We start from the raw sequence: 25,984 nt of genomic DNA, 5'->3' as shown, positions 1-25,984 counted from the left end.
CGTCAAAAATCGTTAGAGGCGATATGTAATAGGAATTCCCCCGATTTATCGTCAAAAATCGTAAATCAGGGGAAGGGGGAGGGGAAGGGGGAGGGCGGGAAAACCGGCACACTAAAACAACCCTAAAACCCACCCCGACCGTTTAAAATAAATCCCCCACCCTCCCGAACCCCCCCAAAATGTCTTAAATTACCTGGGGTCCAGTGGGGGGTCCCGGTGTGATCTTCCACTCTCGGGCCACGGGTGCGTTGATAGAAATGGCGCCGGCGCTACCTTTGCCCTGTCATATGACAGGGCAAAGGTAGCGCCGGCGCCATTTTGGTTCCTGTCCCCCGATGTCACGAGTGTAGGAGTTCGCTCCCGGACCCCCGCTGGACCCCCAGGGACTTTTGGCCAGCTTGGGGAGGCCTCCAGACCCCCACAAGACTTGCCAAAAGTCCAGCGGGGGTCCGGGAACGACCTCCTGCACTCGTGGCCCGAGAGTGGAAGATCACACCGGGACCCCCCCACTGGACCCCAGGTAATTTAAGACATTTTGGGGGGGTTCGGGAGGGTGGGGGATTTATTTTAAATGATCGGAGTGGGTTTTAGGGTTGTTTTAGTGTGCCGGTTTTCCCGCCCTCCCCCGATTTACGATTTACATGATATTTTAAAAAACAAAACCGCGACGATCCGATTCCCTCCCCCCCAGCCACATCTCTAATACAGTTTCCTTTCCAATGGAAAATGTTTGATGTTTGTGCATCATTAATACATTTCAGGTATGTGAAAGTCTGTAGCATATCTCCCCTGCACCTCTTCTCCTCTAGGGTATACATATTTAGATCATTCAGCCTCTTCTCATAGGACTTCACCTTCCTCTGGACTGCTTCCATCCTGTCTCTATCCTTTTTGAGATACGGCACCCAGAACTGAACACAGTACTCCACGTGAGGCCTCACCAAAGACTTGTACAAGGGTATTATCACCTCCTTTTACCTGCTGATTATTCCTGTCTCTATGTAGCCCAGCATCTCTCTGGCTTTAGCTACCTCCTTGTCACATTGCTTTGTTGCCTTCTGGTTACCAGACACTATAACCCCAAGGTCCTTCTCCTGGTCCATGCACATTAGTCTTTATAAAAAATGTTTTATTTAAAAAATGTTTACAATATTTTGACAAATTATTAGAACTTTGCTAGGAAATACATGGACATTTGTATACGATCATACAAAAAAGGATAATTTAAAAATAGCTAATAGGAAAAGAAATACTAACATTCATAAACTAAGTCTTATATCCAATGAAGAGAGTGAATAAAAATCAAAGAGACAATAAGAAAACTTTATAGTAACAAGTTTAGCATGTTGTGAACTACAAAATTAACTTAAACCCATGATAATTAATTGGATACTGGAGATGAAGTTAAAAGTCTTCTAGAGTCTAAAAACACTTTCAATTGTTCAGGGGAAAAAAAGATGAAACAGTTATTATTATATTTGATGATGATTTACACGGGTAGTGAAAAGTGATAGAACAACCTAAACAGATAGCTTCCTGTCTAAAACATGAAAGCCCTTCTTTCTTTCCTGAATCATATGTGTTAAATCTGGGAAAATCTATATAGTCTGACCATAAAACAAAGAAAACAGATTTTTGAAATACTTTTGTAAAAGAAACAAAGTAGAATGTTCTATAATTTCAGAGGTAGAATTTTCAAGAAAGTTTGTAAAGTATGCATTTCAGAAAAAGACCAAACATTTGAAACTTGTTGTGATGTAGCAGAATTATTCCCAGGTAAAAATTACAAGCTATTAATAGAAGGCAATTGGTCAAATTGAAATTTTAGAACCTCCCAAAAATATTTTTTAAGGTAACATTTGGAATTTCCCCCATAACCTTAGGAAATGTTTAAAAAAGTAAATTTAAGTGAATCATGTTGTTCTCAAGATATTCTATCTGCCTAGAAAGCATGTTGCGATCCTTTACAGTCAGAATTGAAAGACTGAATATCCTTAATTTTGGTTTCAATAGCTGCAACCTTTGTATTCAAAGTGAACAATTGGCCACCATACTTATCAACCAAATGGTCAAATCTGGATGATAAAGCATCAATTTTTGAAGAACATGTATTTAAGGACTTTGCAAAACCTACTGTTAATTCTCAGAGGGAATCTAGTTTCACAACCGCTGGCCTTAAGGGAACTTCAAAGTACTCACCTTGAGAAATCTGCTGCTCTTCTGAGGGAAATTCCAAGAATGACATATCCACAGCAATTCTTAAATCTCCGGAGTCCAAAGAGCTTAAGGGGAGAGACAAAGAAGCATACGCTCTCGTCCTCCATCTTCCGGTAGCACAACCAAATCCTGCTGCTCTGATGCTGACATCGCTCTAGACCCTTCCATTGCGGTTGCTCCGCAGGGCTGCAAGCTGAGTTATGCTTCTGTGTTGGCAGTGGTTGATGGTCTAACAGGCTCAGGGATGCTTCCTTCAGAGCAGGCCACAGTGCTCTTTCACCATGTGAGACATTGGGATCCTCAACTCCTAAAGGTGCAGTTGGCAGCGATGTGTGAGCCATTATTAACTGCTGGGCCGAAGGGTAAGAGTGTCAAGAGGAAAAACCCATACTCTACCCTTGTACTTAGAAGACATCGTAGAAGAATCAAACAAAATGTAAAGCAAGGAAGGGCTCAGCAGATAAACACATTCTCTAGCATGCTGCCATCTTGACTCCCCCATCACATATACGGGCGGATTTTAAAAGCCCTGCTCACGTAAATCCGCCCAGATTTACGCGAACAGGGCCTTGCACGCTGGCACGCCTATTTTCCATAGGCCGCAGCGCGTGCAGAGCCCCGGGACGCGCGTAGGTCCCGGGGTTTTCTGAAGGGGGCGTGTCGGGGGGCAGGGCCGAACGACGCGGCGTTTTGGGGGCAGACGCGGCGTTTCGGGGGCGGGCCTGGGGGCGTGGTTTTGGCCCGGGGCATTCCGAGGGCATGGCCGCGCCCTCCGGAACCGCCCCTGGGTTGGGTCTCGGCGCGCCAGCAGCCCGCTGGCGCGCATGGATTTACGTCTCCCTCCGGGAGGCGTAGATCCATGGATAAAGGTAGGGGGGGGGGGGTTTAGATAGGGCCTGGGGGCTGGGTTAGGTAGGGGAAGGGAGGGGAAGGTGAGGGGAGGGTGAAAGAAAGTTCCCTCCGAGGCAGGCTGTGCGGCTCGGCGCGCGCCGGCTGCCCAAAATCGGCAGCCTTGCGCGCGCCAATCCAGGATTTTATAAGATACGCACAGCTACATGCGTATCTTATAAAATCCAGCGTACGTTTGTTTGCGCCTGATGCGCCAACAAAAGTAAGTGAACACGCTTTTTTAAAAAATCTACTCCATAGCTCTTTTGGATTACTGTACCCTAAATGTATGACTCTGCAATTCTTGGCATTGAATCCCAGCTACCCAACTTTTATTACTCTTCAAGCTTTTTTAAATCACTCTTCATTCTCTCCACTTCTTTAGGTGTGTCTTTTTTGTTGCAGATCTTGGTATCATTCTCAAAAAGCAGATTTTTTCTTCAACCCTTTCACAATTTCGTTCACAAAAATATTGAGTAGAATCAGTCCCAAAATTGATCATTAAGGCTCTCTATTTAACATTGTTCTTGCTTCAGAGTAAGTTCCATTTACCATTACATGCTGTCTCCTGTAGGGACGTGCAAAAGGAAAAAAAATTGTTGCTATTCTGTATTCGTTTTGCCGAGACCCAAAGTTGTTGCATTCATTTCATACGGGGGAAAACCAATTCGTTGATACGTTTTATTCACTTTCCGATTTCCTATTAAAGTCAATGGGGGAAGTATTTGCAGCCTATTTTTGGCTGCAGAATTGGAGATTTCTTATCAATTCTGATGAAACTTCTGGGGAGTTATCATCAGAATGAGAAAAGAGCTCCAAGGTACTTAGACTGTGGCAAAGTGGCACAAAAGTATCACGAATAGCCTAACGTACTTTAAAGGGGCAAAGGGGTACCAGGACTGGCAAGAGTACTTTAACAGAGGTGCAAAGCAGCAGCGAGAGGGTCAAAAACATACCACAGCTTCAAAAGAGAGCATCAATAACAGATGCATGAACCCTCAAAGGCAGCACAACAGGCAAAGTGGCAAGACAAGTGGCATCAACATCCTACAGCATAATGAAGGGGGAACATAGCAAGCAGAAAGACTAGCACCAACACACTGAGGAACCATGATAGTGGCAAGAACACCACAAGGAGTTGAGTGAGTCATCAGGTGTATGGAAGCAAGGCAGAGTGGCAGAAAGTTGAAAGGGGCAAGACAGGCTGGCAGAGCAGAGGTAGTCTGGTCCCTGTGGTTTTGATAGGGGAAATACAGGCTGGCAGAGCTGAGGTAGTCAGGTCCCTGTGGTTTTCATAGGGGCAAGACAGGCTGGCCCCAGGGAAAGTTCCCTTTCCTTTGAGCAGGAAAGGGCTCCTGGATGGTCAGGCACAGCGTTAGAGGTCAAGCCCTTTTAGGGACATAAGGCCTGGATGGACAGGCACAGCATTCGAGGTCAAACCCTCATAGAGACATAAATCCTGGACAGACAGGCACAGCATTAGAGGATTTCCTTTGTGCAGGTATGTTGTGGTTTGACCTGTCTCTTCTTCTTGAACTGGTTCACTGCCAGAAGAAAATGGCATCTTTTTCATTTCTGAAAGATAATTCAGCAGAGGATGCTTTTAGAGAAATAGAGACTGCCATTTGTGAAGCATGAACTGAGCTGGAGAGTATTTGTAAATACGCACAAGCTATTAACTGTACTTATGCACTTCAGCTGATGACAAAGGAACATGAAGAGCTTTCAGAAATAAGAAAACCGCTACTCAAGTCCAAATCCACAATATCAACCTATGTTGACTTTTTGGTTTACACAGTGCCTCTGTAAACTATGGGAAGACAGAGGATGAACTAGAGTGCAACCACCAGTTTCTATAGTACTAGAAACATTACTGTTGGCACCTAGGAAAGATTTCGGGAACATGGCCCATATTATGAAGGTCAGGAGAACTATTGAGCATATGAACTATGCAAGCTCCAAACATCTGAAGTCAGATTTTTATGTTATTACATTCCAAATGTTGCAAAACAGGAAAAGAATATTCTGGAAAGAAGTGATGCACAAATACATGAAACTGAAATTAGAAATTCCAGAACTAAACTCAGACAGGCACAGCGTTTGAGGTCAGGCCCTTGTAGGGACTTACGGCCTGGACATTGGATGGACACGTACAGAATCTTATTCATCTTGACATTCACAGGGAAAATTTGGAAACCCAAGCAAAGGCAGGTTTATTTTCAAAAACACTAGCATTTCCATCAACTCTGGTGCCAGCCTTGAGCAGTGAGGGCTTCCCTGTCATTGAAAATACACGTTCATTGGGCACACTAGTTGGTGGACATGACAGATATCGCTGATCCACTTTGGCTAGGTGTGGCCAGACAGTGGACTTGTGTGCCCAATATGCCAGCTGATCTGTCTGCATGTCCTCTGTGGGCTTTGAGAGATACTGTGTCACTGACAGTTGTGTTGGTGTCTCCTTTGCTTGGGTGGGCTGAGAATCACTCATGCCTAGGGATGTGAATCGTTTTTCAACGATTAAAATTATCGTCCGATAATGTTAATATCGTCTTAAATCATTATAGAACACAATACAATAGAAATTCTAACGATTTATCGTTAAAAATCGTTAAATCGTGTTAGTGCGCACTAACTCCCGTTAGTGCGCACTAACTCCCGTTAGTGCGCACTAACAGAAAATGATACAAATTGACACTTTCCAGGTCAGTAAAGGTCAGTTAGGAATGAATATGTGTTCCTATTGGCTGGCTACCCTCTTATCTATTGATGTTACCAAGGTTCCCACTGAGGTGATGGTTGGGGGGATGGGAAATGGAACTGGAAACTCACGAACACCAACAGAAAATGAAACAAAGTGTTGACACTTCCCAGGTCAGTAAAGGTCACTTAGGAATGAATATGGATTCCTATTGGCTGGCTGTGCTCTTATCTATTGATGTTACCAAGGTTCCCACTGAGGTAATGGTTGGGGGGATGTGAAATGGAAACAGTTGGAAGCTTGACAAAAAAAGTAACGTGATGATCATCACTCATGTGACTAGAACTTGTTTGTTTATTATTTTTGTTATTTTTGTCAGGAAGCTCCCCCCTGTCTGTGAAGCCAGCCTCTCACTAGTAATGCAGGGAAGGAGCTGTCTCACCCTTCACCATCCTCCCCCCCCTCACCCACACACCATTCACTGGCTGGGACATGGGGAGGGGAGGAGTGAGGGTCAGGCAGCTCCCCCCTGTCTGTGAAGCCAGCCTCTCACTAGTAATGCAGGGAAGGAGTTGTCTCACCCTTCACCATCCTCCTCCCCCCCCTCACCCACACACCATTCACTGGCTGGGACATGGGGAGGGGAGGAGTGAGGGTCAAGCAGCTCCCTCCTGTCTGTGAAGCCAGCCTCTCACTAGTAATGCAGGGAAGGAGCTGTCTCACCCTTCACCATCCTCCCCCCCCCCTCACCCACACACCATTCACTGGCTGGGACATGGGGAGGGGAGGAATGAGGGTCAGGCAGCTCCCCCCTGTCTGTGAAGCCAGCCTCTCACTAGTAATGCAGGGAAGGAGCTGTCTCACCCTTCACCATCCTCCCCCCCTCACCCACACACCATTCGCTGGCTGGGACATGGGGAGGGGAGGAGTGAGGGTCAGGCAGCTCCCTCCTGTCTGTGAAGCCAGCCTCTCACTAGTAATGCAGGGAAGGAGCTGTCTCACCCTTCACCATCCTCCCCCCCCCCTCACCCACACACCATTCACTGGCTGGGACATGGGGAGGGGAGGAGTGAGGGTCAGGCACCTCCCTCCTGTCTGTGAAGCCAGCCTCTCACTAGTAATGCAGGGAAGGAGCTGTCTCACCCTTCACCATCCTCCCCCCCCCTCACCCACACACCATTCACTGGCTGGGACATGGGGAGGGGAGGAGTGAGGGTCAGGAAGCTCCCCCCTGTCTGTAAAGCCAGCTTCTCACTAGTAATGCAGGCGGGATAGGGCACTGCATGCAGGAAGATCACAACACCCCTGGTATCAGGGTTAGGGCACTGTGTGCAGGAAGATCACAACACTCCTGGTATTAATAGGGATAGGGCACTGTGTGCAGGAAGATCACAACACCCCTGGTGCCAGGGTTAGGGCACTGTGTGCAGGAAGATCACAACACTCCTGGTATTAATAGGGATAGGGCACTGTGTGCATGAAGATCACAACACCCCTGGTGCCAGGGTTAGGGCACTGTGTGCAGGAAGATCACAACACTCCTGGTATTAATAGGGATAGGGCACTGTGTGCATGAAGATCACAACACCCCTGGTGCCAGGGTTAGGGCACTGTGTGCAGGAAGATCACAACACCCCTGGTGCCAGGGTTAGGGCACTGTGTGCAGGAAGATCACAACACTCCTGGTATTAGTAGGGATAGGGCACTGTGTGCATGAAGATCACAACACCCCTGGTGCCAGGGTTAGGGCACTGTGTGCAGGAAGATCACAACACTCCTGGTATTAATAGGGATAGGGCACTGTGTGCATGAAGATCACAACACCCCTGGTGCCAGGGTTAGGGCACTGTGTGCAGGAAGATCACAACACCCCTGGTGCCAGGGTTAGGGCACTGTGTGCAGGAAGATCACAACACTCCTGGTATTAGTAGGGATAGGGCACTGTGTGCATGAAGATCACAACACCCCTGGTGCCAGGGTTAGGGCACTGTGTGCAGGAAGATCACAACACCCCTGGTATCAGGGTTAGGGCACAAGTTCTAGTCACATTGACTGATCACATTACTTTTTTTGTCAAGCTACCAACTGTTTCCATTTCCCATCCCCCATATACTGTCAGTGGGAACCTTGGTAACATGAATAAATAAGAGGGCAGCCAATAGGAATACATATTCATTCCTAAACTGACCTTAACTGACCTGAAAAGTTTCAAATTGTATCAATTTCTGTTAGTGGGCACTAACTCCCGTTAGTGCGCACTAATCGGAAAAAACGATTTTTAACGGTTTTTCAACAAAATAATCCTGCCTAACACGATTTTCTTCTCCTGCCACACGATTTCAATCGTTAAGACGATATGGCACACGATTCACATCCCTACTCATGCCAGCTGCTATCTTTCTAGCCCATAACACAAAAGATGAATCTTTATGGGCAATATGCTTTTGGCGTACTGAAGTGGAGGAGGAGGAGGAGGTATTAGCTGTCGCTGACAGAGTGCTGCTCATGCTTGGGCTAGCACAACTCTCTGAAGTGCCCGCCGCTGTTTCCTCCTCTGCATCATGCCTAATCTGTCTCTGCCTATGGCACTCCTGATCACGGACCTTTGCTAACAGTGCGTCCTTCACAAATGAGAGACAATTGGACTGTAGGGCGAGTTTCCCTTTCACACGGGGATCATAGACTGTGCGAGCATGTATGTGTGCTCTTCTTTTAAAGGCCTTAATCTCTCTTGCACCTGTTGCTGTAAAATATCCAGACAGTGCAGCACCTCAGCTGTCATTCCCTCTTCCTGTTTAAAGCCCTCCAAAGTTTCATCCAGGAAATTAACTATAGGGATGATGTCAGCCAAGGTGGCACATCTGGAACTCAGCTCCTCTGTGACATCTCTGAAGGGCTGCAGGATTTTTACCAGCTGACTCATGACTAACCAACCATGATGCCCTAGGGGATTCTGCACACCTATGTCCATTGAACCAGAAAGTTCGTGAAGGGGTGTCTGCAGCTCCACTAATCTCTGCAGAATCATATAGGTGGAATTCCACCGGGTGGCAATGTCTTGAATGAAACACTTGTGAGGCATGTCCAAATCAGTCTGCTTTTGTCGGAGAACCTGCCCTGCCTTCACACTTCTGTGGAAGTGCCCTGCTATGTACTTGCACTTGTGTATTAAGTTCTGCAAGTATTCATTCTCTTGGTGCTTGGATTCCAACCCCAGAGCTGACTTCACTACCAGGTGCAGAGTGTGTGCAAAACATCGGATGTTCTGAAAGCTCCCTCGGTTACTGCCTTTACCATGTTTGCACCATTGTCTGGGACAAAGAACCCTGCCTGAGGATTCCTGTCTCGCTGGTGTAGATGCCAGCCCTCCAGCATCTGTCTGGCAGCGGTATGGGCCTGGTCCATCAGGTGGGTATGCAGTAAAGCCCAACTCCACCCTGATACTTGTTCACTAATAGAGCTGCTGGCTGCCCCTGCCTCAGCCAGGTCCCACCAGTGTGCTGTCAGGGAAAGGAAAGAGTGTGCAGCATTCATGGCAGTCCAGATATTGCAGGTGAAATGCACACTCCCCTCTGCCTTAGCTAGCAGCACTTGGATGCGACTGCAACATTGCTTGTACAGGCTGGGGATGACCTTTCTGCTAAATGTGGTTCTGGAGGGAACTTTGTAATTTGGAACTATAACCTTCAGAAAATGCTTGAAACCCACATTCTCCACTATTTGCAAGGGCTGGTCATTATGGGCAATCATTTCCCCAATGCTCCTGGTTACAACTTTTGAGGCTAACTGCCTCCTACCCTGGGATAGTGTTACCGCACGCCACCCCATTTCCTCCATGGTAGGTTGTCGCTTCTGCCACATGGCAGGGGGCTCCTGGCCTGCCACCTGACTGCTAGAAGGGGCTGAGGGCATGGGGTGACTCTGCTCCTTTTCAACCACTTTACGCTGCCTAGAAAAAGGGGTCCCTTGACATGTACTGCCACCATTCCAAGATAGCAGTACTGTTGTTGGGTGTTGCCTCTTCATATGATGCGTCATGCCAAAATTAGATAGATGGCCTATTTACTTGCCTCTGCTAATAGCCCTGCCACAGTAATTACACTGAGCAAAATGCGGGTCCTCCGTCACTTTAAAGTGGCTCCAGATCGCAAATGTCTTTCGTGATCCCTTCTCTATAGCCTTCGGGGTGGATGCTGGCACTGGAGCTGAAATAGTGGGTGCTCCCTGAGAAGCAATGCCAGGGGCATCAGTCATACTCTGTGCCTGCAGTGACTGCTCTTTCTCCTCCTCATCATCAGTTTCATCTCTCCCCTGCAGCATTGAAGGACTAACGAATCCTCCTAAACCTTCATCAGCTATTATTTCTTCCATTTCTGATAAGAATCCCACACAAGATAATTCTTCATCAGAATCAGAAGGAAACAGTGCCTGAGCTACATTGTCAATGCTAAGTTGAGACTGCTGTTGCACTGCTGCTTTTGGGTGTCACCATTTTGTCTTGCATGACTCAGCCTCCCCTTCCCTCACCTCCAAAAGTACAGGGTCAGAAACAGGTGGTGGTGATGCATCATCATTAGATTTCATTTTTTTCCGGATGGAACTGCCTGCCCCTCCAGAGATTTTAGATTGGAACAGGTCCCTTTTTTAACTTTAATGGGGGATTGGCACTCCCTTTTGAGGTGTCTCCTCTCCCAGTCCCAATCACTCGACCACGTCTAGCTTTCCCTGACATTATGGATTTAATGTCACTGCCTACTAGGGATTTCAATTAGAAGAATAATTTCCAAAAGAGGCCCACTGGGGATTTGGCTTCACAGACCACCGCTGTACCAATATACGTGAGTCTGCTAAACTACCTGCCCACAGGCATAGTGCCTTGATGTGCATTAATGTAATGTGTGTGCACACACCAAGCTTGTAACTACAAAAGAGGCCAACTGGGGATTTGGCTTCACAGACCACTGCTGTACCAATATACGTGAGTCTGCTAAACTGCCTGCCCACAGGCATAGTGCCTTGATGTGCATTAATGTAATGTGTGTGCACACACCAAGCTTGTAACTACAAAAAAGGCCAACTGGGGATTTGGCTTCAGAGATCAGCGCTCTCCCAATATACGTGAGTCTGCAAAACTGGCTGCCCACAGGAACACAGGCACAGTGCCTTGATGTGCACTAATGTAATGTATGTGCACACAACAAAGTGGTAACTACAAAAGAGGCCTACTGGGGATTTGGCTTAAAATAGCATTGCTGTCCCAATATAGGTGAGTCTGGAAAACTGCCCACAGACCCCCACGAGGCAGTGCCTCCTTGGCTTAAAATAGCACTGCTGTACCAATATAGATGAGTCTGGAAAACTGCCCACAGACCCCCACGAGCAGGCAATGCCTTGCCTTCTTGGCTTAAAAGAGCACTGCTATGCCAGATCAATAAAACAAAGTGCGGTAAAAAAATAGTATGGCTAGCTAGCGGCAGCACTGCAGCCAAATCGAACAAATATCTTTTCCAATGGAAAATTCTATCACAGTAGCTAGCAATTGATTACAGATTTGAGACGTTCAGCCACCTCCCACACCATCCCCGCCAAGAAAGTGCGTGTCATGCTGTGTGCTTACCGAATAAATAGTCCTGTGTCATCAGGAATAGCGTTGCAGAGCATTGAGTGAGAGCGGCGATTGGCCGCATTAGAGAAATGCTTAGCTCTGATAGGTTGCATTCTGGTCTCCTTGCCAACCTGTCTGATCCACTCTATGACAAGGCTGTGAAGTCACTTATGACTCACAGGAAAGGGCTGGTTTTTGCTATGGATACTCCCCCAATGGCCTTCTCTTATTTCAAATGACTGCTAAGAAATCACTGCGAGCCAAAAGAATGAAACGTATGATATGTTTGTATTCGTGGGGGATCGTGATCCGTTTCACGAACTCACAAATACAACAAATAGGGACGTATACATTGCGGATTGCCAATATGTTGAAGATGAATGCACATCCCTAGTCTCCTGTCAGTCAACCAATTTGTAATCTAAGCCATCAATTTGGCACTCACTCCCAAGCTTCTCATTTTATTCATGAACCTCCTATGCTGGTACCGAATCAAAAGCTTTGCTGAAATCCAAGTAAATGACATTCAGTGCTCATCCTTGATCTAATTCTTTAATCACTCAATCAAAAAAATCAATCAGATTGGTTTGACATGACCTTTTCTGGTGAAATCATGTTGCCTCATCTCCAGAAACCCACCGGATTGTAGATGGCTCATTATCCTTTCCTTCAGCAAAGTCGCCATTACTTTTCCCACCATTAGAGTTAGGCTAACCGGCCTGTAGTTTCCAGCTTCTTCTTTGCTACCACCTTCAAGAAGAGGGACCATAAAATCTCTTCATCAATCTTGTGGGATCTATTGAACAGGTCTTTCAGCAGACTCACCAGCATATCCCTGAGCTCCCTTGGTATCCTGGGATGTACCTCATCTGGTCCCATCGCCTTGTCCAGTTTCGGTTTTACTAGTTCTTCCCATGCATTCTCTTCTGTAAATGGAATTGCATGTACCCCTCTCCCATCCATACTCCTTTCAACCAGCAATAGTCCTTATCCAGGATTTTCTTTAGTGAACACTGATCTGAAGTATTTGTTTAATATTTCTGCTTCTTCATCTTTCTCAACATATTACTCCTTGTCTCTTTCAAATTTAATCTTGGGTTTTCAGCCCAAGAGTTTTCAGATCGCTGTATATTTAAATCAGATAGTACACTGGCTAGGATACAAGTGCTTCAGATGTGGAATACTGTTATAGGAATTGATAGTTGTGAGATTAAATGAAAAGTCAGCACCTGCATTCCGCAAAATTTATTGCATCGGCCCTTTCATTAGGTAAGGTTTTAGAGCAGTTTTTAAACAACTGAAAGATTTTTTTGGATAAGAAAAACATCCTTCATGAGAATCAGTGTAGGTTTGGTTGTTTAGACAGCATCAAAGTACTGAGGCAGCTCTGGTCGCAATTAATGACTATTGCAGAAGATTGGTGTAGTTGTAATTTACTTAGATATTTCATCAGCTTTTGACTCGGGTAGTCATCTTTTATTAATGGATTGGCTGAAGGATTTAGGTATTGGGGAGAAGGTATATTTGTGGTTCCAATCTTTTTTAGAATCTAGGCAGCAACAAGTGAATTTTAGTTATAAGACATCTGATTGGTTTGAATCTTTGGTAGGAGTGCCCCAGGGGTCTATTCTGTTGCCTACTCTTTTTAATATTTATTTGTTTTTGCTGTGTTCACTATTGAGCTCTTTTGATATTTTCTTCAGATGCTATGCTGATGATGTCTAACTGTATTTTCCTAGTTCAGGTGATTACGTTTTCTCTTTTCTCAGATTTTTCAATGTTTGATGGTAGTTGGGGATTGATTTTTCAAAATCCAAAGATTTATGGATTTCCAGAAAGCCAAGCCAAAGATTTACAGCTATTGTACTCATGGGGAATTAATCCCCTTTGTATATCAGGTGAAGAAGAAGAAGGGTTATTTTTTATTCTAATATGGATTTCAAGGCTCAGTTACATACTATACTTCCTACTGGTTATTATAAGTGTCAGAGAACCAGCAGCCAGGGCTGGTCTCTGGAGGTAGCCCTCCAGAGACAAATATCATATATTCTAATCTCTGTTCCTTGTAAAGTTATGTTATGCTACATTAATGTTCTATGTAAACCGATATGTTGTTCCAAATGAATGTCGGTCTATAAAAATGGTAAATAAATATAAATAACCATGCATTTGCATAGATATTTTAGTAGGAAAAGGGCTCCCAGTTGTAATACTTGGGGCCTCAATTGAACAAATTGTCTCCTCTTCAACTGAGTAGATCTTGCAAGATCTGGGAAGGCACTGATTTTCATATCCAGAAAAGTCTCTGTTTGATGTCGGAAGAACATCCTCAAGATTCATTCCTTATCAGATTCTAATAAGAAGGAAACTATTAGGTGGAAGGTTTAACTTGATCCCTTTGAGATGTTTCCAGAATGTTAGTGATGTCCAAGTCAGGAATACCCGGAGTTAAAACCTGAAATTCTTTTTGAGAGGGAGAGTCCTTTTTAAAGGGGGGAATGTAGTACACTCTGGAGACTAGTGGCAAAGCTTGCTCAGGTATTTTCAATATTTGTGTAAGCTATTTTTTCCACATATGTTTAGGTGGAGTCAGAAGATCTTTTGGAAAATTTATAAACCTTAAGTTCTTCCCCCTGATTTTCAACAAGGTCCATCTTGTTAGAAATTATCTGGTTTTTTCTAATAACATTTTGGGTTAAATTAGAAGATTCCTTAACCGCTTCTCTCAGGAAAAAACAGGATGCTTTATTTTCAGTCATGGATTGTTCTACTATTTTTAATCTCTGATCCATGTTTTTAATGACTTCCACAACTGGTCTTAATTGTTGGAAAATATTTTCATTTAAAGTTTGAATACTGTCCCATATTGTATCTAAAGAGATCATTCTAGGCCTTACCAGGTCTTTTTTCAAAACTGAGGGAATATCCATTTCCTCCTGCTGTAGCTGGTGCAAAACTGCATGATCTGTAGACTCCCTGGAACAAGTAGAGGCTCCAGTTGGCTCTGGTAAATATCCCAGAGCACTCTTGCTCTCCAGACTCGCGATGGAGTCATCCCCCTTCTCCCTGAAGAGAGGATCATGGGGCTGGCAGGAGAAATGGGCCTCTGCTGGGTTTTCCGGAGCCCTTTGATCCTCCGGGGGATCATTGGGACATGCTAGAGAGATAGAGTTCATGGATGGAATAAATGACAGTTTTATGGAGCAATTGGTTCAGGAACCGATGAGAGAAAGAGCAATTTTAGATCTAATTCTCAGTGGAGCACAGGATTTGGTGAGAGAGGTAATGGTGGTGGGACATTGTTAAAATATACCATCCTAGAAGCAGAGTCCAGATGTATTCCACACATTAAGAAAGGTGGAAGGAAGGGAAAATGATTACCGGCATGGTTAAAAGGTGAGGTGAAAGAGGCTATTTTAGCCAAAAGATCTTCATTCAAAAATTGGAAGAAAGATCCAACAGAGGAAAATAGGAGAAAGCATAAGTGTTGGCAAGTTAAATGTAAGACATTGATAAGAGAAAGAGAGAATTTGAAAAGAAGTTGGCTGTAGAGGCAAAAAATCACAGTAAAAACTTTAAAAAAATATATCCGAAGCAGAAAGCCTGCGAGAGAGTCAGTTGGACTGTTAGATGATCGAGGGGTTAAAGGGGCACTTAGAGAACATAAGGCCATCGCAGAAAGATTAAACAATTTCTTTGCTTCTGTGTTTTTCTGAAGAGGATGTTGGGGAGATACCCGTTCCGGAGAAGGTTTTCATGGATAATGATTCAGATGGACTGAACCAAATCACGGAGAACAAAGAAGATGTGATAGGCCTGATTGACAAACTGAAGAGTAGTAAATCACCTGGACCGGATAGTATAAACCCCAGGGTTCTGAAGGAACTGAAAAATGAAATTTCAGATCTATTAGTAAACATTTGTAAGCTATCATTAAAATCATCCATTGTACCTGAAAATTGGAGGGTGACTAATGTAACCCCAATATTTAAAAAGGGCTCCAGGGATGATCTGGGAAACTACAGACTAGTTAGCCTGACTTCAGTGCCAGGACAAATAGTGGAACGTGTTCTAAAGATCAAAATCACAGAACATATAGAAAGACATGGTTTAATGAAACAAAGTCTTGCCTCACAAATCTGCTTCACTGTTTTGAAGGAGTTAATAAACATGCAGATAAGGTTCAACCGGTAGATGTAGTGTATTTGGAATTTTCAGAAGGCATTTGACAAATTTCCTCTTGAGAGGCTTCTAGGAAAAGTAAAAGCTCATGGAATAGGTGGTGATATCCTTTCGTGGATTACAAACTGGCTAAAAGACAGGAAACAGAGAGTAGGATTAAATGGACAATTTTCTCAGTGGAAAGGAGTGGGCAGTAGAGTGCCTCAGGGATCTGTACCAGGACCTGTGCTTTTCAATATATTAATAAATGATCTGGAAAGGAATACAATGAGTGAGGTAATCAAATTTGCAGATGATACAAAATTATTCAGAGTAGTTAAATCACAAGCGGATTGTGATAAATTGCAGGAAGACCTTGTGAGACTGGAAAATTCAGCATCCAAATGGAAGATGAAATTTAATGTGGATAAGTGCAAGGTGATGCATATAGGGAAAAATAACCCATGCTATAGTTAAACAATGTTAGGTTCCATTTTAGGAGCTACCACCCAAGAAAGAGATCTAGGCATCATACTGGATAACACATTGAAATTGTCGGTACAGTGTGCTGTGGCAGTCAAAAAAGCAAACAGAATGTTGGGAATTATTAGAAAGGGAATCGTGAATAAAACGGAAAATGTCATAATGCCTCTGTATCGCTCCATGGTGAAACCACACGTTGAATACTGTGTATAATTCTGGTCCCGCATCTCAAAAAAGGTTAGAGGTGTGCATCTGTTTTCCACGTATTTGTAATCCGCAACTTATTTTTTGCTATCTGTTAAATATGTGGGGAGGCGAAACGCATCGCGACTCCCTATGTATTAAACAGATTTCTGTTTTGTTCGGCCTCCTAAATAAAAATTTAAACCCCCCACCCTCCTGACCCCCCCAAGACTTACCAAAACTCCCTGGTGGTCCAGCGGGGAGTCCGGGAGCCATTCCTTGCACTCTCACACCTCGGTGCTGGTTTGATCATGGCGCCGATAGCCTGTGTCACAGGGGCTACCGGTGCCATTGGTCAGCCCCTGTCACATGGTCACCGGCGCCATCTTGTGCTCCTACCATGACAGGGGCTGACCAATGGCACCGGTAGCTCCTGTGACATAGTATGGTCAAAGGCTATCGGCGCCATTTTGAGTCCTGGCATCCGACGGCAGGTCGCTCCGGGACCCCCTTGGACCCACAGGGACTTTTGGCCAGCTTGGGGGGGGGGGCCTCCTGACCCCCACAAGACTTGCCAAAAGTCCAGCGGGGGTCCGGGAGCGACCTCCTTGTACACCGGCCGTCCGATGCCAATACTCAAAATGGCCATCCGATGCCAATACTCAAAATGGCGCTGATATCCTTTGCCCATACTATGTCACAGGGGCTACTGGTGCCATTGCTCAGCCCCTGTCACATGGTAGGAGCACAAGATGGCGCCGGTGACCATGTGACAGGGACTGACCAATGGCACCGGTAGCCCCTGTGACACAGGCTATCGGCGCCGTGATGAAACCGGCAAACGAGTGCAGCGATGGCTTCCTGACTCCCTGCTGGACCACCGGGGAGTTTTGGTACATCTTGGGGGGGGGGGTCATGAGGGTGGGGGTTTGTAGTTAATTTTAATTTTAGCTGGGACAATAATTTAACTCACCGTAGTAACGTATTTACAGATCGACAACTTATGGAATTCTCCATACTTCCGCATGAAACGGAATTGACCCCCCACGAATACATATCACGTACGCAACGAAAACGTTTTGGCTGCACATCTCTAAAAAAGATATAGTTGCAATGGAAAAGGTCCAGAGAAGGGAGACCAAAATGATAAAGGGGATGGAACAGCTCCCCTATGAGGAAAGACTAAAGAGGTTAGGACTGTTCAGCTTGGAGAAGAGACAGCTGAGGAGGAATATGATAGAGGTGTTTAAAATCATTAGAGGTCTAGAACGGGTAAATGTGAATTGTTTATTTACTCTTTCAGATAATAGTAGGACTAGGGGGCACTCCAAGAAGTTAGCATATGGCACATTTAAAACTAATCAGAGAAAGTTCTTTTTCACGCAATGCACAATTAAACTCTGGAATTTGTTGCCAGGAGATGTGGTTAGTACAGTTAGTGTAGCTGGGTTTAAAAATGGATTGGATAAGTTCTTGGAGGAGAAGCCCATTACCTGCTATTAATTAAGTTGACTTAGAAAATAGCCACTGCTATTACTAGCAACAGTAGCATGAGTTAGACTTAGGCCTGGATTTTCTAAGTTCGCTGCTGGCTTTCGCACTCAATAGCACTACCGTGAAAGGTGGTGCTATTGGGCGCGCTACTAGCAGCGATAGCATGGCCTACCTTATTGCTGCCAGCGAAGTTGTCACGGAGTCCACCCCGAGGCCGCCCCAACTCCTCCCCTTTCGGACTCCCTTTTCACATGTGATATCGTTGGAAAATGACCCTCTTAGCTTTTGGGTACTTGCCATGTTATTATAGCCTGGATTGGCCACTGTTGGAAACAGAATGCTGAGCTTGTTGGACCCTTTGACCCAGTATGGCATGATCTTATATTTTTATGTTAGAGTTGTTTGTGACTCTTACAGGGCAGCAGGTTCCACTTCCTCCCGAACACCTGCCACGAGCTTTCTCTTGAAGCTTTGGCCTCCCAGACAACGTGGGCATCCATCTGTCCTGAAGGTAAATGAGCCAGTGGAGCGGTCACAGACTCATGCTCCCATGCTCGGCGTTTTCTTGAAGAATGCGGCATGAGGAAAGAACAAAAAAAGGCACTGACAGGAGCAAACTATGAGCATCTACTGAGGTCGCAATCTTGGATCCTCCATTTAAGATCTATTTTAGATGTGGCAGAATTTTGAACAGTAGTTCAAGCCTTTATATTACTCTTAGTGGACTATTGTAACTCTCTATATGTGGGTATACCTCAAAACCGCTTGCGTGTTCTGCAGTTGTTGCAGAATTCAGCAGCGCATTTAGTTATAAAAAGTCCATTACAGGAGCATTTCACCCCACAGCTGTATTAATTACATCGGCTACCTATTTTATTTCAGGTAAAATTTAAAGTTCTGGTCACGGTTTTTAAAGCATTAAAAGGGAATTAATCTCCTTATTTAACAAAAATGTTTAAGTTTTGTCAGCCATCTCGCTGTTTAAGATCTGCTTTTCAACAACTTTTAGTGCTTCCACCTATGGGGGAAGCTCGGCTACAGGCTACAAGGCATTGAGCTCTGTCATTAATAGGTCCTAAATTGTGGAATGAGTTGCAGATGATATCTGATTTGAAACATTTTAGGAAACAAGTTGATGTCTTTATTGTTTAAAGAAGCTTTTAGGTGATAATTTGTTTTAATGAAAAGTACTAAATGTTGAATGTGAATTTTTTGTTATATGTTATGGTTTGATCCACTTAGATTGATTATTTTTAATATAAGCAGCCAAAAAAATGTTTTAAAATAAATAAATAAATGGATCAATAAATAAATACCACTTTGGGCCTTCCTCCTTTCTCTTATATATCTGAAAAATGTTTTTTCATCTCTCTTTACCTCTTTGGCAATCCTTTCTTCCGCTTGACCATTTGTTTTCCTGAATTTCTTCCTTTACTTCTTCAACTTCACCAGATATTCTTTCCTGTTTTCCTCTTTTTGGGATTCTTGAATGCAGATCTTTTTTTTTCCCCTTATTATTTCAGCCACCTCCTTTGAAAACCGGTTTGGTTTCTTTTTCCTCTTACTTGTGCTCACTTTTCTTACATACAGATTTGATGCTTTTGTAATAGTTCCTTTTACTTTGGCCCACTGTTGTTCCATTTCACCCATTTCCTTCTAGTCTTCCAGTTCCTCCTCAAGATACGTTCCCATTTTACCAATGTCTGTAGTTCTGAATTTCAAAATGTGAATCTTTGTGTGTCTTTTCTTCATCCTGGCTGCTATATTGAACCATACTGTCTGATAACTACTGGTGCTGAGGTGAGCACCCACCTGGGCATTCGAGACATTATCCCCATTTGGGAGTACTACATGAGTATCACTCCATCCCTTGGGGGTTCTATCACCTTTTGTTCTTTTGGATGGAGAAATGTATTTCCCAGGGCATCCTGGGGATTTCACTGAAATCCCTGAGTCTCCAGATCAAACCTGGAGAGTTTCTAGGTATGTCAATCCCTGGCTGGCCCAGCGAATGAAAAACCTGATCTGGGAATCAAGTCCAGACTTTCTACATAGCTATGCACAGCATACCAGTGAGTCACTAGACTGGGCTGAGAGTCCCTAACTTTTAGGCAAGTGACCCAGGGCACTCAAACTATTTATTTATTTATTCATTTACTTACTTACTTTAAAACATTTCTATGTCTCACAATCCAACATCCTTAGCAGCTTACAGTTAAAACATACTGTACATAATATTAAATCACCACATATGCACCTTTTAAGCTATTTTTCATTTGCCTGTCTTCCTGAATAGCTATTCGCCATGGCCTCCTTTCTAGCCTCAAATTCAGTGAATTGAACACATACTTATTTAGCTGATTCTTTTAGTCTGTAGTACATAAAGTGGGCTCAGTTTTCAAAAGTGAGATAAACAAATCTTCTAGCAATTACTTGAAGTGCAATCTAACTCAGCATTTTTTGCTCTAATATATTTTTCTATTTGCACAATTCAATGAATGTATGTATTCATTTGAATATGGAAATTGTGCATTTAACAAAATCTGTATTATTTGCTGACTTCTGACTTTGTATTCCTGAAAAATATATTTAAAGAAAGTGAAAATGTTTTCTCATTTTTCAGAATACAAAGGGGTTGAATTAGTACTCGTTTGAAACTTGTGAGAGGGAGCACTAGTCATCAAGATTTTAACCCTAATTACTATCATGCATCGGTCATAATTCTAAATATTTACAAAAGATTTGGATTTAATTACTTTCTTTTCCAAACCCATGCTCAAGGTCAGTAACAATTCAGGTACAGTTGTAGCTCCTTGTCCCATAGGACTTTCAATCTAAGGGGGTCATATGCTAAGCATTTTTCCTATAGACACAGAATAGGAGAAAAGCCTTTGTAAATCAGAACTCATATTTATGTTTGAAGTAATAGAGGGTGAATGAGTTGCCCAAGATTACAAGGAGTATCAGTGTAGTAGGATTTGAATCCTGGCTTCTCTGGTTTTTAAGCTCACTGTTCTAATCGCTAGACTACTCTTCCACTCTAGAAGATGCGCACATGACCAGTAGCCAGCATTTAAATCTTGATGGCTGGCGCTATCTACTGTTCACAACTTTCAAACTATTTTGAATTCCTCTGTGTGTGCTATTATGTGTCTAATCCAGAGGTTCCCAAACCTGTACCGGGGGACCCCCAGCATGTTTTGGAGGCAGTACATGCAAATTTATCTCATGCATATTCATTATGGATATCCTGGAAACTCGACTGGCTGGGAGTCCTACTGTACAGGCTTTTGGGAGCCACAAGTCTAATCTATGCACATGTGTTTTTGATATTCTTCAGAATTTTTTTAATTGTACAACTCAGATATCTACATGTATACTCTGGTGGAGTTCACCACTAGTCAAACTTGATAAAACAGCTGGGGTTACTTAATGTTGCAACAGTTTAAGTGGGTTTGGAGTCTAAATGTTAGAGAGTATCTTAAAGATCAGTGAAATGCCAAATTCTGGAAAAAGGTGAATTCAGACAGCACACCTAGGACCTTATTGCATATGTCCAGAGCACAAAAGATTTGCTAAAGTCTGCAAGTACTGATCAGAAAATACTGCTATCAGGTCTTAATAGTCTTCTCTGAAAAAAGGAACTTCTTTCTGTTTTTTTTAATTCTTTGATAACAAATATGTACCTCCCATCTTAAAAAGTTTGTTTTACTCATAAACAATTTCTCAAGTTCCTGATATTGCATAATACTGGGTTTTCACACGCGTATTGGATTTAGTGCAAGTTCTTACATGGTTTGTTCCATATTCACTGAGCCTGGGTAAGGTTGACTCCATGTAGATATGCCTACAGATAAAAAAGAAAGAGTCAGTTTGAAAAATTGTCTTAAGTCAACTTGGAATAACTATTATTGCTTTCTTTGGTTGTATGATTAATTCACAGAAATGAGGTCAAAGTGTTTTGTTCATTTTCTGAATGTCAGTATTTAGTATTCTTAGCAGTTTTAGACAGTAAGAGGATATTGTGAGTCACAGAAAGGAGGGAAAGGAATTTGGTTTTACATAGTGACCTCACATCTCAAAATGCTCTAGATGCATTTATTTATTTATTTATTTATTTAATTGATTTATACCTTTAGACACTTTGGGGTAGATTTTAAAAGAAGCGCGATCAGCCTACTTTTGCTTGCGCATCAGACTCAAGCAAAAGTACGCTGGATTTTAGTAGATACGCGCGGAGCCGCGCGTATCCACTAAAATCCCTGGATCGGCGCGCGCAAGGCTATTGATTTTGTATAGCCGGCGCGCGCCGAGCCGCGCTGCCTAACCCGTTCCCTCCAAGGCCGCTCCGAAATCGGAGCGGCCTCGGAGGGAACTTTCCTTTGCCCTCCCCTCACCTTCCCCTCCCTTCCCCTACCTAACCCACCCGCCCGGCCCTGTCTAAACCATCCCCTTACCTTTGTCGGGGGATTTACGCCTCCCGGAGGGAGACGTAAATCCCCGCGCGCCAGCGGGCCTCCTGCGCGCCGGGCCGCGACCTGGGGGCGGGTACGGAGGGCGCGGCCACGCCCCCAGACCGCCCCGGGCCGTAGCCACGCCCCCGTACCCGCCCCCAAAACGCTCCCGGCACGCCCCCGAAACGCCGCGACGACCGGGCCCGCCCCCGACACGCCCCCCTCCGAAAACCCCGGGACGTACGCGAGTCCCGGGGTCTGCGCGCGCCGGTAGGCCTATGTAAAATAGGCTTACCGGCGCGCAGGGCCCTGCTCGCGTAAATCCGGGCGGATTTACGCGAGCAGGGCTCTTAAAATCCGCCCCTTAGGGAAGATTATATTCAGGTACTTTGGGTACTTCCTTGTCCCCAAAAGGCTCACAATCTCAGTTTCTACATATAGTAGGGATGTGAATCGTTTTTCAACGATTAAAATTATCGTCCGATAATGTTTATATCGTCTTAAATCGTTATAGAACACGATACAATAGAAATTCTAACGATTTATCGTTAAAAATCGTTAAATCGTGTTAGTGCGCACTAACTCGAGTTAGTGCGCACTAACTCCCCGTTAGTGCGCACTAACTCGATTTAGTGCGCACTAACTGAAAATGATACAAATAAACACTTTCCAGGTCACTGAAGGTCAGTTAGGAATGAATATGTGTTCCTATTGGCTGGCTGCCCTCTTATCTATTGATATTACGTTACCACTGAGGTGATGGTTGGGGGGATGGGAAATGGAACTGGAAACTAACGAACACCAACAGAAAATGAAACAAAGTGTTCACACTTCCCAGGTCAGTAAAGGTCACTTAGGAATGAATATGTATGTATGTATTCCTATTGGCTGGCTGTGCTCTTATCTATTGATGTTACCAATATGGTTGGGGGGATGTGAAATGGAAACAGTTGGAAGCTTGACAAAAAAAGTAATGTAATGATCAGCACTCACGTGACTAGAACTTGTTTGTTTATTATTTTTGTTAGCAGGCACCTGAAATGCTAGTGCATGTTGAATTTGCCAATCACTGTGCATTTTAGAAAGGTGGTCCTGGCTGGAACTGTACACAGTTCAAATATATGTAATTGATTGTTGGTAAGTGTATTTTTTAAGTAGCCACACTGGCACCAGTATGTTTACTTTTCCTCCTACTTAACTCACTAGCTCAGCTTTGTAAGAAGGGCTTCTCTGCTTGTGTGTTGTTTTTGTTTGGTGTGAGGAGAGCAGAAACATCAGATCTTTATTCAATCTACTACAGTCATCTCTTACAGTGCCCTATCCCTATTAATACCAGGAGTGTTGTGATCTTCCTGCACACAGTGCCCTAACCCTGATACCAGTCTGAGACAGCTCCCTCCCTGCATTACTAGTGAGAGGCTGGCTTCACAGACAGGGGGGAACTGCCTGACCCTCACTCCTGACTTCCCCCATGTCCCAGCTAGTGAATGGTGTGTGGGTGAGGGGGGGGGGGGGGGGGGTGGGGAAGTCTGAGACAGCTCCCTCCCTGCATTACTAGTGAGAGGCTGGCTTCACAGACAGGGGGGAGCTGCCTGACCCTCACTCCTGACTTCCCCCATGTCCCAGCTAGTGAATGGTGTGTGGGTGAGGGGGGGGGGGGGGAAGGATGGTGAAGTCTGAGACAGCTCCCTCCCTGCATTACTAGTGAGAGGCTGGCTTCGCAGACAGGGGGGAGCTGCCTGACCCTCACTCCTGACTTCCCCCATGTCCCAGCTAGTGAATGGTGTGTGGGTGAGGGGGGGGGGGAGGATGGTGAAGTCTGAGACAGCTCCCTCCCTGCATTACTAGTGAGAGGCTGGCTTCACAGACAGGGGGGAGCTGCCTGACCCTCACTCCTGACTTCCCCCATGTCCCAGCTAGTGAATGGTGTGTGGGTGGGGGGGGGGGGGGGGGAGGATGGTGAAGTCTGAGACAGCTCCCTCCCTGCATTACTAGTGAGAGGCTGGCTTCACAGACAGGGGGGAGCTGCCTGATCCTCACTCCTGACTTCCCCCATGTCCCAGCTAGTGAATGGTGTGTGGGTGAGGGGGGGGGGGGAGGATGGTGAAGTCTGAGACAGCTCCCTCCCTGCATTACTAGTGAGAGGCTGGCTTCACAGACAGGGGGGAGCTGCCTGACCCTCACTCCTGACTTCCCCCATGTCCCAGCTAGTGAATGGTGTGTGGGTGAGGGGGGGGGGGAGGATGGTGAAGTCTGAGACAGCTCCCTCCCTGCATTACTAGTGAGAGGCTGGCTTCGCAGACAGGGGGGAGCTGCCTGACCCTCACTCCTGACTTCCCCCATGTCCCAGCTAGTGAATGGTGTGTGGGTGAGGGGGGGGGGGAGGATGGTGAAGTCTGAGACAGCTCCCTCCCTGCATTACTAGTGAGAGGCTGGCTTCACAGACAGGGGGGAGCTGCCTGACCCTCACTCCTGACTTCCCCCATGTCCCAGCTAGTGAATGGTGTGTGGGTGAGGGGGGGGGGAGGATGGTGAAGTCTGAGACAGCTCCCTCCCTGCATTACTAGTGAGAGGCTGGCTTCACAGACAGGGGGGAGCTGCCTGTCCCTCACTCCTGACTTCCCCCATGTCCCAGCTAGTGAATGGTGTGTGGGTGAGGGGGGGGGGTGGATGGTGAAGTCTGAGACAGCTCCCTCCCTGCATTACTAGTGAGAGGCTGGCTTCACAGACAGGGGGGAGCTGCCTGACCCTCACTCCTGACTTCCCCCATGTCCCAGCTAGTGAATGGTGTGTGGGTGAGGGGGGGGGGGGAGGATGGTGAAGTCTGAGACAGCTCCCTCCCTGCATTACTAGTGAGAGGCTGGCTTCGCAGACAGGGGGGAGCTGCCTGACCCTCACTCCTGACTTCCCCCATGTCCCAGCTAGTGAATGGTGTGTGGGTGAGGGGGGGGGGAGGATGGTGAAGTCTGAGACAGCTCCCTCCCTGCATTACTAGTGAGAGGCTGGCTTCACAGACAGGGGGGAGCTGCCTGACCCTCACTCCTGACTTCCCCCATGTCCCAGCTAGTGAATGGTGTGTGGGTGAGGGGGGGGGGGGGAGGATGGTGAAGTCTGAGACAGCTCCCTCCCTGCATTACTAGTGAGAGGCTGGCTTCGCAGACAGGGGGGAGCTGCCTGACCCTCAATCCTGACTTCCCCCATGTCCCAGCTAGTGAATGGTGTGTGGGTGAGGGGGGGGGGGAGGATGGTGAAGTCTGAGACAGCTCCCTCCCTGCATTACTAGTGAGAGGCTGGCTTCACAGACAGGGGGGAGCTGCCTGACCCTCACTCCTGACTTCCCCCATGTCCCAGCTAGTGAGTGGGGTGTGGGGGAGGGGGGGGGGGGGAGGATGGTGAAGTCTGAGACAGCTCCCTCCCTGCATTACTAGTGAGAGGCTGGCTTCACAGACAGGATGGAGCTGCCTGACCCTCACTCCTGACTTCCCCCATGTCCCAGCTAGTGAATGGTGTGTGGGTGAGGGGGGGGGGGAGGATGGTGAAGTCTGAGACAGCTCCCTCCCTGCATTACTAGTGAGAGGCTGGCTTCACAGACAGGGGGGAGCTGCCTGATCCTCACTCCTGACTTCCCCCATGTCCCAGCTAGTGAATGGTGTGTGGGTGAGGGGGGGGGGGAGGATGGTGAAGTCTGAGACAGCTCCCTCCCTGCATTACTAGTGAGAGGCTGGCTTCACAGACAGGGGGGAGCTGCCTGACCCTCACTCCTGACTTCCCCCATGTCCCAGCTAGTGAATGGTGTGT

At 45.7% G+C, this 25,984-nt stretch overlaps 1 protein-coding gene across 1 annotated transcript in view; it reads right to left on the bottom strand.

The window, feature by feature from the left end:
* Positions 1–25,984, bottom strand: part of ABCA12 (ATP binding cassette subfamily A member 12) — a 615,834-nt gene that overhangs the window by 130,985 nt on the left and 458,865 nt on the right. The window contains exon 42 of the mRNA XM_029607914.1: positions 21,525–21,579. Coding sequence (XP_029463774.1) covers positions 21,525–21,579 — 55 coding nt within the window. The remainder of the gene's footprint in view (positions 1–21,524; positions 21,580–25,984) is intronic.

Source organism: Rhinatrema bivittatum, chromosome 6 (genome assembly GCF_901001135.1).
Source record: "Rhinatrema bivittatum chromosome 6, aRhiBiv1.1, whole genome shotgun sequence".
NCBI lineage: Eukaryota > Metazoa > Chordata > Amphibia > Gymnophiona > Rhinatrematidae > Rhinatrema > Rhinatrema bivittatum.
The sequence above is the reverse complement of the archived record's forward strand: the minus strand, read 5'-3'. Positions and strand labels throughout refer to the sequence as shown.